General features: G+C 42.3%; 1 protein-coding gene across 1 annotated transcript in view; it reads right to left on the reverse strand.

The window, feature by feature from the left end:
* The window catches only part of SFXN5 (sideroflexin 5), a 113,972-nt gene that overhangs the window by 84,418 nt on the left and 16,025 nt on the right, over positions 1–13,529 (reverse strand). Inside the window, 1 exon segment of the mRNA XM_006176113.3 lies at positions 1,529–1,606. Coding sequence (XP_006176175.2) covers positions 1,529–1,606 — 78 coding nt within the window.

Raw genomic sequence — 13,529 nt, forward strand, 5'->3', positions numbered from 1 at the left:
AAATAGCATTGGAGTTTTCAATAGCCATACTGGAATCCAGAAGAGCAATACCTTCAAAATTCTGAAGGAAAATGATTATCAATCTAGAATTTTCTCCTCAGCCAAACTATCACTTAAAGCTGAGTGTAGAATTACAATTACAAATTAACTTTTTTTCCAGATATAAAAGGACTCAAGTTTTTCTTCCCATTTACTGTTTTTTTCAGGAAGCTCGTAGGAGAGGTGTTCCACCAAAATGAAGGGGTACACCAAGAGGAAGGCCTGGAGCTGGAATGAGGTGGGCCCCAGAAAGGAAAATTTCAGGGGAAAAAGTGGAACTGAAGGACAGGAGTCTTCAGAGAGAAAGGAGGCACTGCAAATATCAAAAAGCTGCTAGAAGGTGCAGTAAGAATTAGAGATGGTACAAAGGAAACTATGTCAATGAGGAAAAAAAAAAGAGGCAATTAATAAATCCAGAAAAAACATAAGGTTGAAAAGGAGAGGAAACATAATCATGCACAACAAACTTCTAAAGTTATTCATCTAACTGTAATAATGTGAATATTGGATATCCACAAACTCCAAAGCTATGATAACTATTTTGGGAGGATGATAAGGGTGATAAGAGAGAGAAATGTGTTTATAGGGGTGAATAATAAGAGAGCTGAATCCTCAACAACCATAATAGACAATACAAGGGAACTAGCTGAGCAATAGCAGTACAGATAAGCATATTAGTTGAAATGTAGGTTTCTATCTGAAGAAACAGCTAACAGTATTTGCTTCTGGGAAACAGGAATGGGAATTGAGGAGGGAGGGGGAAACATACTATTTCCCCTTATAAGTGCTTTAGTACTATTTGACTTTTTGAACTATGTATGTATTTTACTTTAAAAAGAAGTATGAAATTAATTTTAATAGTTTTAAAAATGAAGATTATGAACAAAAAGAAAAACTTTAGCACATTAACCATCATGCTCTGCAGTCACTAGAACTGACCTACACTACATCCCCCTAACTTTCCCCCAAATCAAACAAAATCGTTAGCATTTCAATTATCCCTAATTCTAGCTCCTACATGATATTAAAAAAATGAAATTACAGTGTCCTAGTTTAATCCTCACTAGGCTCCCCCATCTTTCCCACCTTCAATCTAAGCTCTTGGGTAGTGGAATGCTGGTAAATGTTTAATAATTGATTCTTTGGGGAAAACAGTAGTATATACCAATTTCCAGGGTGCAAATACTCCCATCGTGGCTCATTTCAAGCAATCACTGTGATATCACTGAACGTGGAATTGGGAAGAGATACACATGTCAGCTCCACTGAACCACTGCCTTAAGCCTCTCTAGCCTTACCAACCTCCATGCTTCCCACCAGACCCAGGTTATGGGAGAGACCTGAGGAGCCCCTCCAAAAAGACAGAAGTCCACAGGGGATGGAGCAGCAGTAGAAGTGGATACTGAAGGGCAGAGAAGTGGTTCTGGCTGCAGGGCAGTGGTTGTAAATTCGCCACCTTCCTTCCCCTCCCCACCTCCAGTAGAGTTACCTGCTCATTGGTAACCCCCGGGCGCAGGGTCCCATGCTTGTAGTCCTCCAACAGCTGCACAGCTTCTCTGAGACGTCTCTGCAGGCAAAGAAAAGGGACATTGAGGGGCACAGATTTAGGGCTCCAGCAACTCTTTCCCTTGTAGAGGTGCATCAGTATTGATCAAGTACCGAGCCTGCCCTCCGATTCATGGGACACGCACAAAACAATAAAGAAGGCTACAACCTAAATGTCCTTTCATAGAGAAATGGCTAAATGGCAGTGGCAAAATAACACTATGGAACATTACTCAGCAGTTTAGGAAGTAACGTAGATTTACATGCGATTCCATGGCCGTATCTCCAAAATATTTTTTAAGTGAGAAAGAGAATTGCAGAGCCGTATGACGCCATTCGTTGTACCAAACAAAACACACACACACACAGAAGACAGTATTTTCTATGAGAATATTTATGTGTGTAAATGCATCAAAAAAACCTCTAGAAGGAGACCCATCAAACTGTGACAGGGGTTACCCTGGAGTAGGAGGAAAGGACACAGACTTGGCAAGCGGTGTTAGAAGGAGCTTTAATCTTGGTTGTAATATTGAAAGTTTTTATAAAGAGAACGTATTTATGTAATACTTATATAATTTCTTTTCAACATTTAGAAAACACTAGCAGAGATTTACATACTAAAATACATATGGCTACAGTAACTGATGGAGGAACAAAAAAAAAATAAACAAAAGAGGATAGAATTGTATGGTTTTCGAAATCTTAAAAGCTAAAGAGACAGCAACAGTGATAGAAGGCAGCCTTTGTCTACCAAAAGATTTGTATAAGAATATTCATAGTGGCACTCCTCAGGTAGCCCCAAACTGCCAACAATTCAAATGTCAGCAGTAGCCTGGATACGTAAATTGTGGTATAGTCACACAATGAAATACTACACAGCAATTTAAAAAGCAAACTACAAGTACATGTTATAATGTGGATGAACTGCACAAACATTATATGGCAGAAAGTATTTTCCAAAGATTACCATCCCAATATCTCCCATCCCCCATGCTCTTCTAGAACATTCTCACATCCCCCATCCAGAGGATGAGCGTCTGTCCCCTACCCTTGATCCTGGGCAGGACTTTGTGACTGCCTCAACAGGTAGAGTATGGCCAAGGTGAGGCTATGTGACCTCTGAGGCTAGGTCATAAAAATGCCTTGCACCTCCACCGTGTTCTCTTGGGATGGCCGCTGTCTTGGGACTTCGGCCATTACATTCTAAGGAAGCCCAAGCAGGCTGTGAAGAGACCCACGTGGATAAAAACTGAGGGCCTGGTCCACAGTTCCAGCTAAGCCACTAGCTAAGGGTCGGCACCAGCTTGTCCACCATGAAAGTAAGCCATCCTGAAATGGACTTTCTAGCCTCAGTCAAGCTGCCCTAGCCCATGCTGCATGGAACAGAGATGTGCCATCTCCTCTAAGCCCTGCCCAAACTGAACATCAGTGAGCAAAAGAACTGACTCATTGTTTCAAGCCCTATATTTCCGGGCAATTCGACGCACAGTAACGGAAGGCTGATATACATAATGATAAGCAAAAGAAGGCAGACACACAAAAAGTATACATGAAGTTCAAAAACTGGCAAAACGTATCTATGGTGGCAGAGGTCATGATAGTGTTACCTTTGGGTGGGGAGTACTGACTTGGAAGGGGCATAAGGGAAGCCCTGTGGGATGACGGAAATGTTCAGTGTCTTGATCTGGCTGGTGGTTACATGGCTATAAACATATTTCAAGCCAGAACTGCTGGAGGCCAAGATGGCAGAGTAGAAGGCACTTGAGCTCACGTCCTCTCACGAGCACACAAAAATCACAACTAACTGCTGAACAGTTGTCAGTAAAAAAGACCAGAACCTACCAAAAAAGATCTTCTGCAACAAAAGACATAAAGAAGAAACCACAGTGAGACAGAAGGAGGAGCCCCGGAACATTTGGCTTTGAAGGCCAGTGGGGCTTCACTGCAGGAGCTCCACAGGACTGCGGGAAATAGAGACTTCATTCTTAAATGGAGCACATAAAATCTCATGGGCGCCAGGACCAGGGGCAAAAGCAGTAACTGCACTGGGACCTGAGCCAGACCTACCTGCTGATCTTGGAGGGTCTCCTGGGGAGGCTGGGGGTGGGGGCGGCTGTGTCTCATTCTGGGGACGTAAAAACTGGTGGCAGACATATCAGGGAGTATTCATCTGCATGAACTCTCCAGGAGGCTAACATCTTGCTTGGGTCATTAGCCCTCAAGACCCGGCCCCAGCCAACAGCCTGTAGGCTCCAGTGCTGGGATGCCTCAGATGGGCAAGAACACAGCCCCATCCATCAGCAGACAGGCTACCTAAAGACTTCCTGAGACCACAGCTGCCTCTAGACATGGCCCTGCCCACCAGAGGGCCAGGATCCAGCTCTACCCACCAGTAGGCAGGCACCAGCCTCTACACCAAGAAGCTGGACAAGCCTCTAGACCAGCCTCACCCACCAGGGGGCAGACATCAGAGGCAAGAAAACTACGATCCCATGGCTGTGGAACTAAGCCCGTAGGTAGGCAAGGTAGACCTACCCTGGGACCAGCTGGGCCCTGGCCATGGAGGGACAAGAGGGGAGTGTACTGCTGGGACACACAGGACATCCCTACAGAGGAGCACTCCTCCAAGGTCAAGAAACATAAGTAACCACATATCTAAAAATACAAATAGAAATTTAGATAAAATGAGGTGACAGAGAAATATGTCCCAGATAAGGGAACAAGATAAAACTCCAAAAGAACAACTAAGTTGGTGGACACAGGCAATCTACTCAAGAAAGAGTTCAGAGTGAAAAACTGCAAAAAACACAAACATGCGGAGGCTAAACAATATGCTATTAAACAACCAATGAATCACTGAAAAAAATTAAAGAGGAAATTGAAAAATGCCTACAGACAAATAAAAACGAAAACACGATTCAAAACCTATGGGACAGCAAAAGCAGTTCTCAAAGGGTAGTTTATAGTGATAAAAGATTATTTCAGGAAACAAGAAAAATCTCAAATAAACAACCTGATCTTATACCTAAAGCAACTAGAGAAAGAAGACCAAATAAAATCCAAAGTTAGTAGAAGGAAAGAAATCATAAAGATCAGAGCAGAAATAAATACAATAGAGACAAAAAACAACAGAAAAGATCAATGAAACAAAAAGCTGGTTCTTTGAAAAGGTAAAAAAAAATTGATAAACTCAGACTCATCAAGAAAAAAAGGGAGAGGGCCCAAATCAATAAAATCAGAAATGGAGAAGTTAGAAGTACAGAAATGCAAAGGACCATGAGATACTACTATGAGCAACTATATGCCAATAAAATGGACAACCTAGAAGAAATGGGCAACTTCTTAGAAAGATACAGTATTCCAAGACTGAACAAGAAATAGAAAATATGAACAGACCAATTACCAGCACTGAAATTGAGTCAGTAATTTAACAACTCCCAACAAGCGGAAGTCCAAGACCAGATGGCTTCACGAGTGAATTCTACCAAACATTTAGAGAAGAGTTAATGCCTATCCTTCTGAAACTATTCCAAAAAATTGCAGAGAAAGGAACACTTCCAAACTCATTCTGTGAGGCCACCATCACCCTGATACCAAACCCGGACAAAGATACCAAAAAGAGAGAGAGAGACAGAGAGAGAAGAAATTTAGAGGCCAATATTACTGATGAACATAGGTGCAAAAATCCTCAATAAAATACTAGCAAACTAACTCCAACAATACATTAGAAGGATTATACACTATGATCAAATGGGGTTTATCTCAAGGATGCAAGGATTTTTTCAATATCCACAAATCAGTCAGTGTGATACACCAACATTAACAAACTGAAGAGTAAAAATCATCTCAATAAATGCAGAAAAAGTTTTTGATAAGATTCAACATCCATTTATAATAAAAACTCTCCAGAAAGTGGGCTTAGAGGGAACATACCTCAACATAATAGAGGCCATATATGACAGACCCACAGCTGTCATCACACTCAATGGTGAGAAGCTGAAAGCATGTCCTCTAAGATCAGGAACAAAACAGGATGCCCACTCTCACCTCTTTTACTCAACACAGTTTTGGAAGGCTAGCCACAGCAATCAGAGAAGAAAAAGAAATAAAAGGAATCTAAATTGGAAAGGAAGACGCAACACTGTCTCTGTTTGCAGATGACATGATATTATACACAGAAAATCCTAAAGACGCTACCAGAAAACTACCAGAGCTCATCAATGGATCTGGGAAATTTGTAGGATACAAAATTAATATACGGAAATTTGTTGCATTTCTATACACTGACAACGAAATAGCAGAAAAAAGAAATTAAGCAGACAATCCCATTTACCATTGCATCAATGAGAATAAAATACCTAGTAATAAACCAATCTAAGGAAGCAAAAGACCTGTACTTCAAAAACTGTAAGACGCTGATGATAGAATGAAAGACAACACAAACAGATGGAAAGATATACCATGTTCTTGGGTTGAAGAAAATCAATATTGTTAACGTGACCATACTACCTAGGGCAAACTACAGATTCAGTGCAATCCTTATCAAATTACCAATGGCATTTTTCACAGAACTGGAACCAAAAACTTTAAAATTTGTATGGAAACACAGAAGACTCTGAATAGTCAAAGCAATCTTGAGAACCAGTGAGATTAAGCTTTTTTTTTTACCATATCTTTAACTGTTGTGTTTCTGCTGTGAACCGTTTATTCACATTCTTTGAGCAACTGAGATAGAACCCCAGATATAAAAAATAAAATTCTATATTTTATTCTATTACTTGAGTGAGGTTCTTATGTTTAGATCTTTAATCTCTCTGACATCCTTTTTTATGAATTGGAACACTAAATTTGTATTTAATATTTATTACTATTATATTTGTACAAGTGGTAAGTAAAGTTGTCCTTTTCTTACGTATTTGAAATACCAGCTTCATCATAGATTAAATCTTATGCACCTGTAAGGCTATTTCCAGACTTCCTGTTCTGTTCCTGCTGACACTGTTTGTCTATTTTGGCTTTGCCTCATATTGTTTTAATCACTGCAGCTTTAAAACACATGCCTGGTACTGAATAGGCACTCAACAAATATTTGTATCCCCTAAACACACTCTTTTAAATATACTTTAGAATCAATTCATCAGGTTATTTTAAAATCCACTGAGTTTCAGTTCTTTTACTTTTAAACTCCTCGAGCATTATTTTAGTCACAGCTTTTATTGGTAGCGTATGTTTTCATTTTTTAAAAACTATATCTGAAAGTATTTTCTTTTATTTGGCAAGTTTTTCCCATTCAATTACTGCTATGCAGATAGATTTAGTTGTGTAATCTTTTATAGATTCAGACTGCTTTTTAATGCCCCCTTATTACCCCTCAATTGCTTTCTAGTCTGTTTTCTTTGTTGCTTTTCCTCAACCCCAACAATCTGAAAAATATATAATCTTTAGATATTGATCTTTATCTTTTTACTCTTAAATATATATCCTAAGGGCTGTGTAATTCCAAGGTCACTCCTCTTAGAAGCCTAGAAACCAAGATGCCAAGACAAAAGTTAGAGATATTAAAGATCTAAACAATGCAATTAATAAATTTGACCTATTAGATATAGTAGCATTTCACACCCAGCAGAGAATTCACATTCTGAGCACTAGAAAATTTAAATTGGCCATAAAAGTAGTTGGAATAAATTTCATAGAATCAGTACCATACAGACCATGTTATATGCCCATAGCACATTAAAATTAGAAATTAATAACAAAAGTAGGACTTAAAAGCACATGGCTCTTGCAATTTTGCCAGCTCTGCTGTCTCCTCTAATCTCTCCTACCTGCCCCTTCCTCTCGGATGGCTCGGCAGCTCCGGAAACTTGAAATTCTCAGTCTACACAGCAACTCAGCTTCTTTAGCCTCTCCTTGCAAGCTCAGCTCCTGGGCCAAATTTCTTCATCCAGAACCCATCCAGGTGCCCAGTAAAAATAAAAGGGTTATCTTCTGGTTTACCAGGATCCACCCTCCTAAGAAGCTTTTACATGACAACTTCACACACAAGCAGTATCTACTGATTTCCATCCCCATCTCTATGAAAAATGAATAAGTAAGCTACAGACACTGTGGAAATTCCCTCTGCTCTCTCCCTTCCCCCCCACCTTTAAAACCTGTTTTATGATTCTTGTTCATTTCTGAAATCAACAAATAGTACTGAGCACCTACTACATGCCAGGCACTGGAGGAAGCCGAGGGCAAAGATGAGCCAGGCCCATATGAGATGTAGTCCCTGCTGTCTTGGAGCTTATGGTCTAGCTAGAGAGACATAAAAACATATAGCCACCCAAACCAGTGTAGCACTGCCCTTGTGGACAGCAAGGAGAGCCTGTGGTAAGGAGATTCTACCCAGCTAGGGAGGTCAGGCAAAGCTGGACTGCATGAGGGATGCTGGAATGATAGTAACAGAAGAGTAAGAGTTACCTTGGCAAAGAGGAGTGTGCCAGGTAGAGGAAAAAGCAGGTGCCAAGGCCCTGTGGCAGGAAGGAGCAAGCTAAAATACAAGAGACAGAAAGGAGGCCAGCTTGACTAGGCCATCATAAGTCAGGGAGAGGCTGTAGGGGTGGGCTAGCACCAGGTCATTTGGGCCTCACTCACCAGGATAAGGATGGTTGCCCTTATTCTAAGAGCAATGAGAAGCCATTATGATTCTTTTGTTTTTGTTTTAAATTTGATATTGTTAAATATAACACAAATTCAGAAAATCATACAAAGGAAATGTGTCACTTAATGAATTACGATCAAGTAAACATCACAGATGGGAAGAAACTAAGGAGACACAATGACCAAATGCAATGTGGGATCCTGGATTAGAACTTGGGACAGAAAAAATGATGTTAATGGAAAAACTGGTGAAATCTGAATAAAGTCTGCAGTCTAGTTAATGATATTGTACCAAATATTGGTTTCTCAGTTTGGACCAATTTACCTGTAAAATGTTAACATTAGTGGAATCTGGGTTACAAATACATGAGAATTCTCTGTACTATATTTGTCAACTTTCTGTAAATCTAAAATTATCCCCCAAATTTAAAAAAGTGTTTAAGCTAACAAACAGCAAAAAATCCTCAAATCCAGAAAATAATGAAATTTTTAAAAACTAACCATCTCACATACTTTTGTAATATTTTTCCCCTACCGTTTTTGGTTTCATTTGATTATGTCTTCACATAACAGTTATTTTGTAATATTTTCTAAACATAGAATAAAAGATTTTTCCCCTTCAGACTATACTACAAAGCTATAGTAATCAAAACAGTAGGGTACTGACACCAAAAAAAAAAAAAAAAAAACAGATACATAGATCAATGGAACAGGATAGAAAGCTCAGAAACAAATCCATGCACTTACGTTCAATGAATCTATGATAAAGGGGGCAAGAATATACAATGGAGTAAAGTTTCTTCAATAATTGATGCTGGGAAAACTGGACGGATTTGTATCAAAGAATGAAATTAGAACATTCTCTAATACCGTATACAAAAATAAACTCAAAAAGGATTTAAGACATAGATGTAAAACCAGATACCATAAAACTCATAGAGGAAAAGATAGGCAATTCACTCTTTGACATAAATTGCAGCAATAGTTTTTTTGGACCTCTCCTCTAGAGGAACGGAAAGCTGGTTGAGGACAGGAGTGCAGAAAGACCTCAGCAGAAGCCCCTGGACTAAAGACAGGATGCAGCCCCAGGGAGGGCAGCCCCCGGGGCATTTGCTGAGCTGGTTGACTGAGGTCTCATAGGATGGGAAATGAACAGCCACTTCCTATACTGTAACAGCAGGACTAACTGCCAGCCCAGACAAGGCAGCCGGGCCACCCTAACCCATCGGGCCTGTGTGTGAGATAACTGTGGCCAGCAGCTGGTCTAACCCAGGGCAGTCTGGGGCCATGACAACGTCTTTTTGGGAGCAGCCTGACTGCCCCTCCCCTTTCAAACGTATGCATATTAATCCCTGAATTCCAGAGTCCCTTCCCAGAATCTGTTTCCAAAAGTAGAGATAGCTTTGTGTTTTTGTTTTTTCTCGTTATATTAGTAATCCATCCTGTTTAGAGAAAATGTCAGAAAAACTGGAAACTGATAAAAATTTTTTTAACCACCTGTAAACATACCACTGAGATAACCACTGCAAAAGTGAGGGTGATTTTCCTTTTTGACTTAATACATTTGTTTTTCATGCCGTTTGTTTTAACTTGCTTATGGTCACACAGATAGAAAGTGCGTGGTTTAGTATTTGAACCCGGAGTGTAGTCAGACCCTCACTGTCCCTGCAACCCCCTCCCCACAAAGCCTCCTAGTAATGAGACAAGCTCCCCCAGCCCAAGCCGGCTTCCTCCGGGCCACAGCCTCTGCCCCGACAATGAATGCTCTGCTTTCTACCCTGAATCGTGAATGGCCCGTGTTCATTATTTCCCCACTCCAGGGATTGTCCGGAGTTCCTCTAACAATCTGGCCAGATTCCATCTCATTTGACACGGTCATCAAAGGGAGGCCTCCTGCCACAAAAGTAAGTTCCAAAGAGCCCTGATCTTGGCATGAACTGAGAAAGAACCAAATCCAGTGCAGCACTGAGGGAAACTAGGATGTGATTTTTCTGTCTCTGGGCCTTGCTAAGCCTCAGCCTGGCCCCCTCAGTCAGAGGCTGAGGGGTTAGGGCTCCAGGCAGGCAAGGCCTCAGGCCCCTTGTCTTGAGACATCCCTGAGGGCTGGCTGTTGTGGGGGCTGGTCTTGTCACTGCAGAGAAGGGGGCCATTTTCAGGGATAGGAAGGTCTCTCTGCTTTAAACCCTCCACTCACCCTGCTGCATTGTGAGGCTTGGCGGAAGAGCCCTGGGCCCTTGAGGGATGGGGAAAGCTGGAAGTTGGCTGGTGGCAGGGTGAACTTTGCAGGAAGTTTTTTCAACCAGGAATACACAGACAGCCAGGCCTTGAAAGCAAAGAGAGGAGCCCAGCTGGCCTGGAGTCAAGGCTGCAGCCCTGGGAGCCAGAGCGCTGGGCTGGGAGGTGGGACAGCCCAGGCTGCTGCTTCCCAGACTCCACACTGGTCTGCCTGCCTCTGGCTTGCAGGCCAGAAAGTGTCACAGCAAGGATCTCTCCTTGTACATGATGGGGTGTGGTCTCCAGAAGGTACCTCTGGAAACAGGCCCCTGGGAGGTCTGCTCCAGCAGCAGAGAATTTGAACGGAGGAGAATCCTGGCCTGAGGGTCCCACCTCAAGGCCCTGAGAGGAAGAAGGAAGCAAAGGGGCAGGCATGGAGTGTTAGGGTGGGGCAGAGAGGACAGGAGATCATGCCGGACAGGAATGGGGACGGTGGGACACAGGAAGGAAATGTACAAAAAAGAAAGATGGGGAAAGTCATCAGAAGCAAAGCTAATTGTTTTGAAGGGGAAGGTGGGGACATCATAGCCCACCCCAAACTAAATGCAAACTGAGTGTATTCCCTGCTTGGTCAAGGGAGGATGTAAAAATGATTTAAATATTCAATTTATTATAATAATATTTAATATGTTAAATATATGATGGGAGTGATGGCACGTGGCCAGGATGTGAGGAGCATCTGGAAATATTTCATCCCCTCTTCTGGTAAAGGGACCCACCCACTCTCCAGGTGGTCCCTGCAGGTTCCCACTTCCTGATCTTGCCCTAACTGTTCACCTCATCAGGACACCCTTCCTCCCCAACCCCATCCCCATCCATCCTTCAAGGTTCAGGGCCATCTTCTCCAGAAATCTGCCAGAGATGTTCCCTCTTTCCTCTGAGCAGTCAAGCATTTGGCTTGCACATCTCTGAGGTCCCCGACTCCCTACCACCATGTGCCCATATTATCTGTCAGAGACTGCAAAGTGCAGGGTGCAGGGGACTGGTTTGAGGTATCTTTGCAGAACCCAGGGTACCCCAGCCCATCACCACACATAAGCGGCATTTAACAAAAATGAATGACTGAGGCTGCTGTGGGGAAGTGGTGGGTGTGGTCAGGGATAGAGATCCAGGTTCTAAAGCAGCAGGCCAGAGTCCCTTGATGGTGATGCTGGTTTTACAGAATCCCAGGATCCCAAGAGATGGTGTCCTGTTCACACAGGATGTGGATAAGAGTACTTCTCTCTGTGTGTACATCACAGAACCTTGTAGGCATTTCTTTCTCTGAGACACTTGGTGCCCCAGCGGGGAGGGCATTTCAGTACCAGGGTCACAGAGTGGGTGGGTGGTACCTAGGAGCCCCAAGTTCCCTCAGTCCCAGCTCTGGGCCATTTCCACCCACATGAACACAGAAGAGCCTCTCGTCTTCATGACAGTAACTGAGAGAAAGGTGGTCTCCCAGAGAAACCACAGCACTGCCGGCAGCCCGCCAAAGCTGATGCCTATTGGGGCCAGGCCTCCTAGGTAAGAAAAGGAAGGAGCTTCTTTATTCTCTTTCAAACCCAAGCCCAATCTAACACAGAAACTGGAGTTTAGTCAAAATGGATACAACTGAAACACAAGCATTTCAAGCAAAGTCAAAAGTTTGGGGGTCCCAAAGCTTGTAGAACTAAAAAAAAGTGAGAGCAGTGTTGATGGTCCCTAAAGAAAGAACTGGCTGCTGGGCGGGGGAGCGCAGGAAGGGGCGGGACTGGCGGTAGGGGGCGGGGCTTGCAGGTTACGTCATATCATCCATCATCACTCAGCATCTGCTTGCTCTAGCCTGGGCCAGTCTTGACTACGCCACAGGCTGGGCCTTGCATTCTTTTTTTTTTTTTTCCCCCTTCTTTTTAAAAAAAATATTTCACTTATTTATTATTGTGTTATTTAATTATTTTTATTTTGTCAGGGCAGAGGTAATTAAGTTTATTTGTTTTTAGAGGAGGTACTGGGGATTGAACCCAGGATCTCCTGAATGCTAAGCATGCGCTCTACCCTACCCCCTTAGGGCCGTACAATTCTTACCTTGTCTGCAACCACAGCCTGAATCGTTCCTTTATGGCTCCCAAGGTGTGGGACTTAGGGTCCAAAGCTAAAGCTAATGTGCGGCAGTCTCAAGCCCTTCTGGAGTCTTCCCTTGGCCTTCCTAAGCCCTTTCTTGTTCCCTCCCAGCAGTCCCTGGACCCACAGGGGTATCTGTATGCGCTGAGATTGGTTCTTGGCGCCCATCAGCCATGAGCTATCCTCTGGCAGGTCCGAGGGAAGGGGAAACCAGGGACACCTGGGGAGAGAGGCTCTGTTTCCCTGTGGCTGACCTCTGACTTCAGGGCACCGATGTGAGGTAAACCGATATAATTCTGGCAGCATGACAAGTGGGTATAACCCTTTAGAAAATAAAACTGTCCAATTATCCCAAGAACTGTAAACACGATCATGGTCACCAGCCTGGATACCTTACTCTTGGGAATTTTTTCTAAAAAATAAATTTAGCAGAAGTGAAAAACAATATGCCTGAGACTATTTCTTGCAGGAAAGCAAAAGGTTGCAAACAACCTACCTGTTACAACTAAAAGTCTGACAGGGATGGTTATTTGTACAATAAACCTTGATTTTCTAAAATTATAAAGACAGAAATAGATGAAAAAAGCAAATAAAAAGCCCATGTTCATAATAAGTATGCCAAAAATGTGTGCGGAAGGGCAAAAACCTGAAGTGTACAAGGGTACTGACTTTGGGGCATTTTTTAATTAAAAATTCCATTAAAGATTTTTAAATTAGAATATCTGATACTGTCTAGAATGCATTTAAATGGACATCCTTACTCACTGCTATTGAGAGCATAAACTGATAGTATATTGGTTGGTACAGGTTGGTACAATTGGCAGGGAAACTTGACAATATAAATCAAAAGCCTTAAAATGTCTTTCATTCAGAAATTCCACTTTTAGGAATTTATCCAAAGGAAATAAAGGGAAATATGGGGAGGTTTATGTACAAGGGTATTTATTGAA

This window comes from Camelus ferus, chromosome 15 (genome assembly GCF_009834535.1).
Source record: "Camelus ferus isolate YT-003-E chromosome 15, BCGSAC_Cfer_1.0, whole genome shotgun sequence".
In the NCBI taxonomy this organism is placed as follows: domain Eukaryota; kingdom Metazoa; phylum Chordata; class Mammalia; order Artiodactyla; family Camelidae; genus Camelus; species Camelus ferus.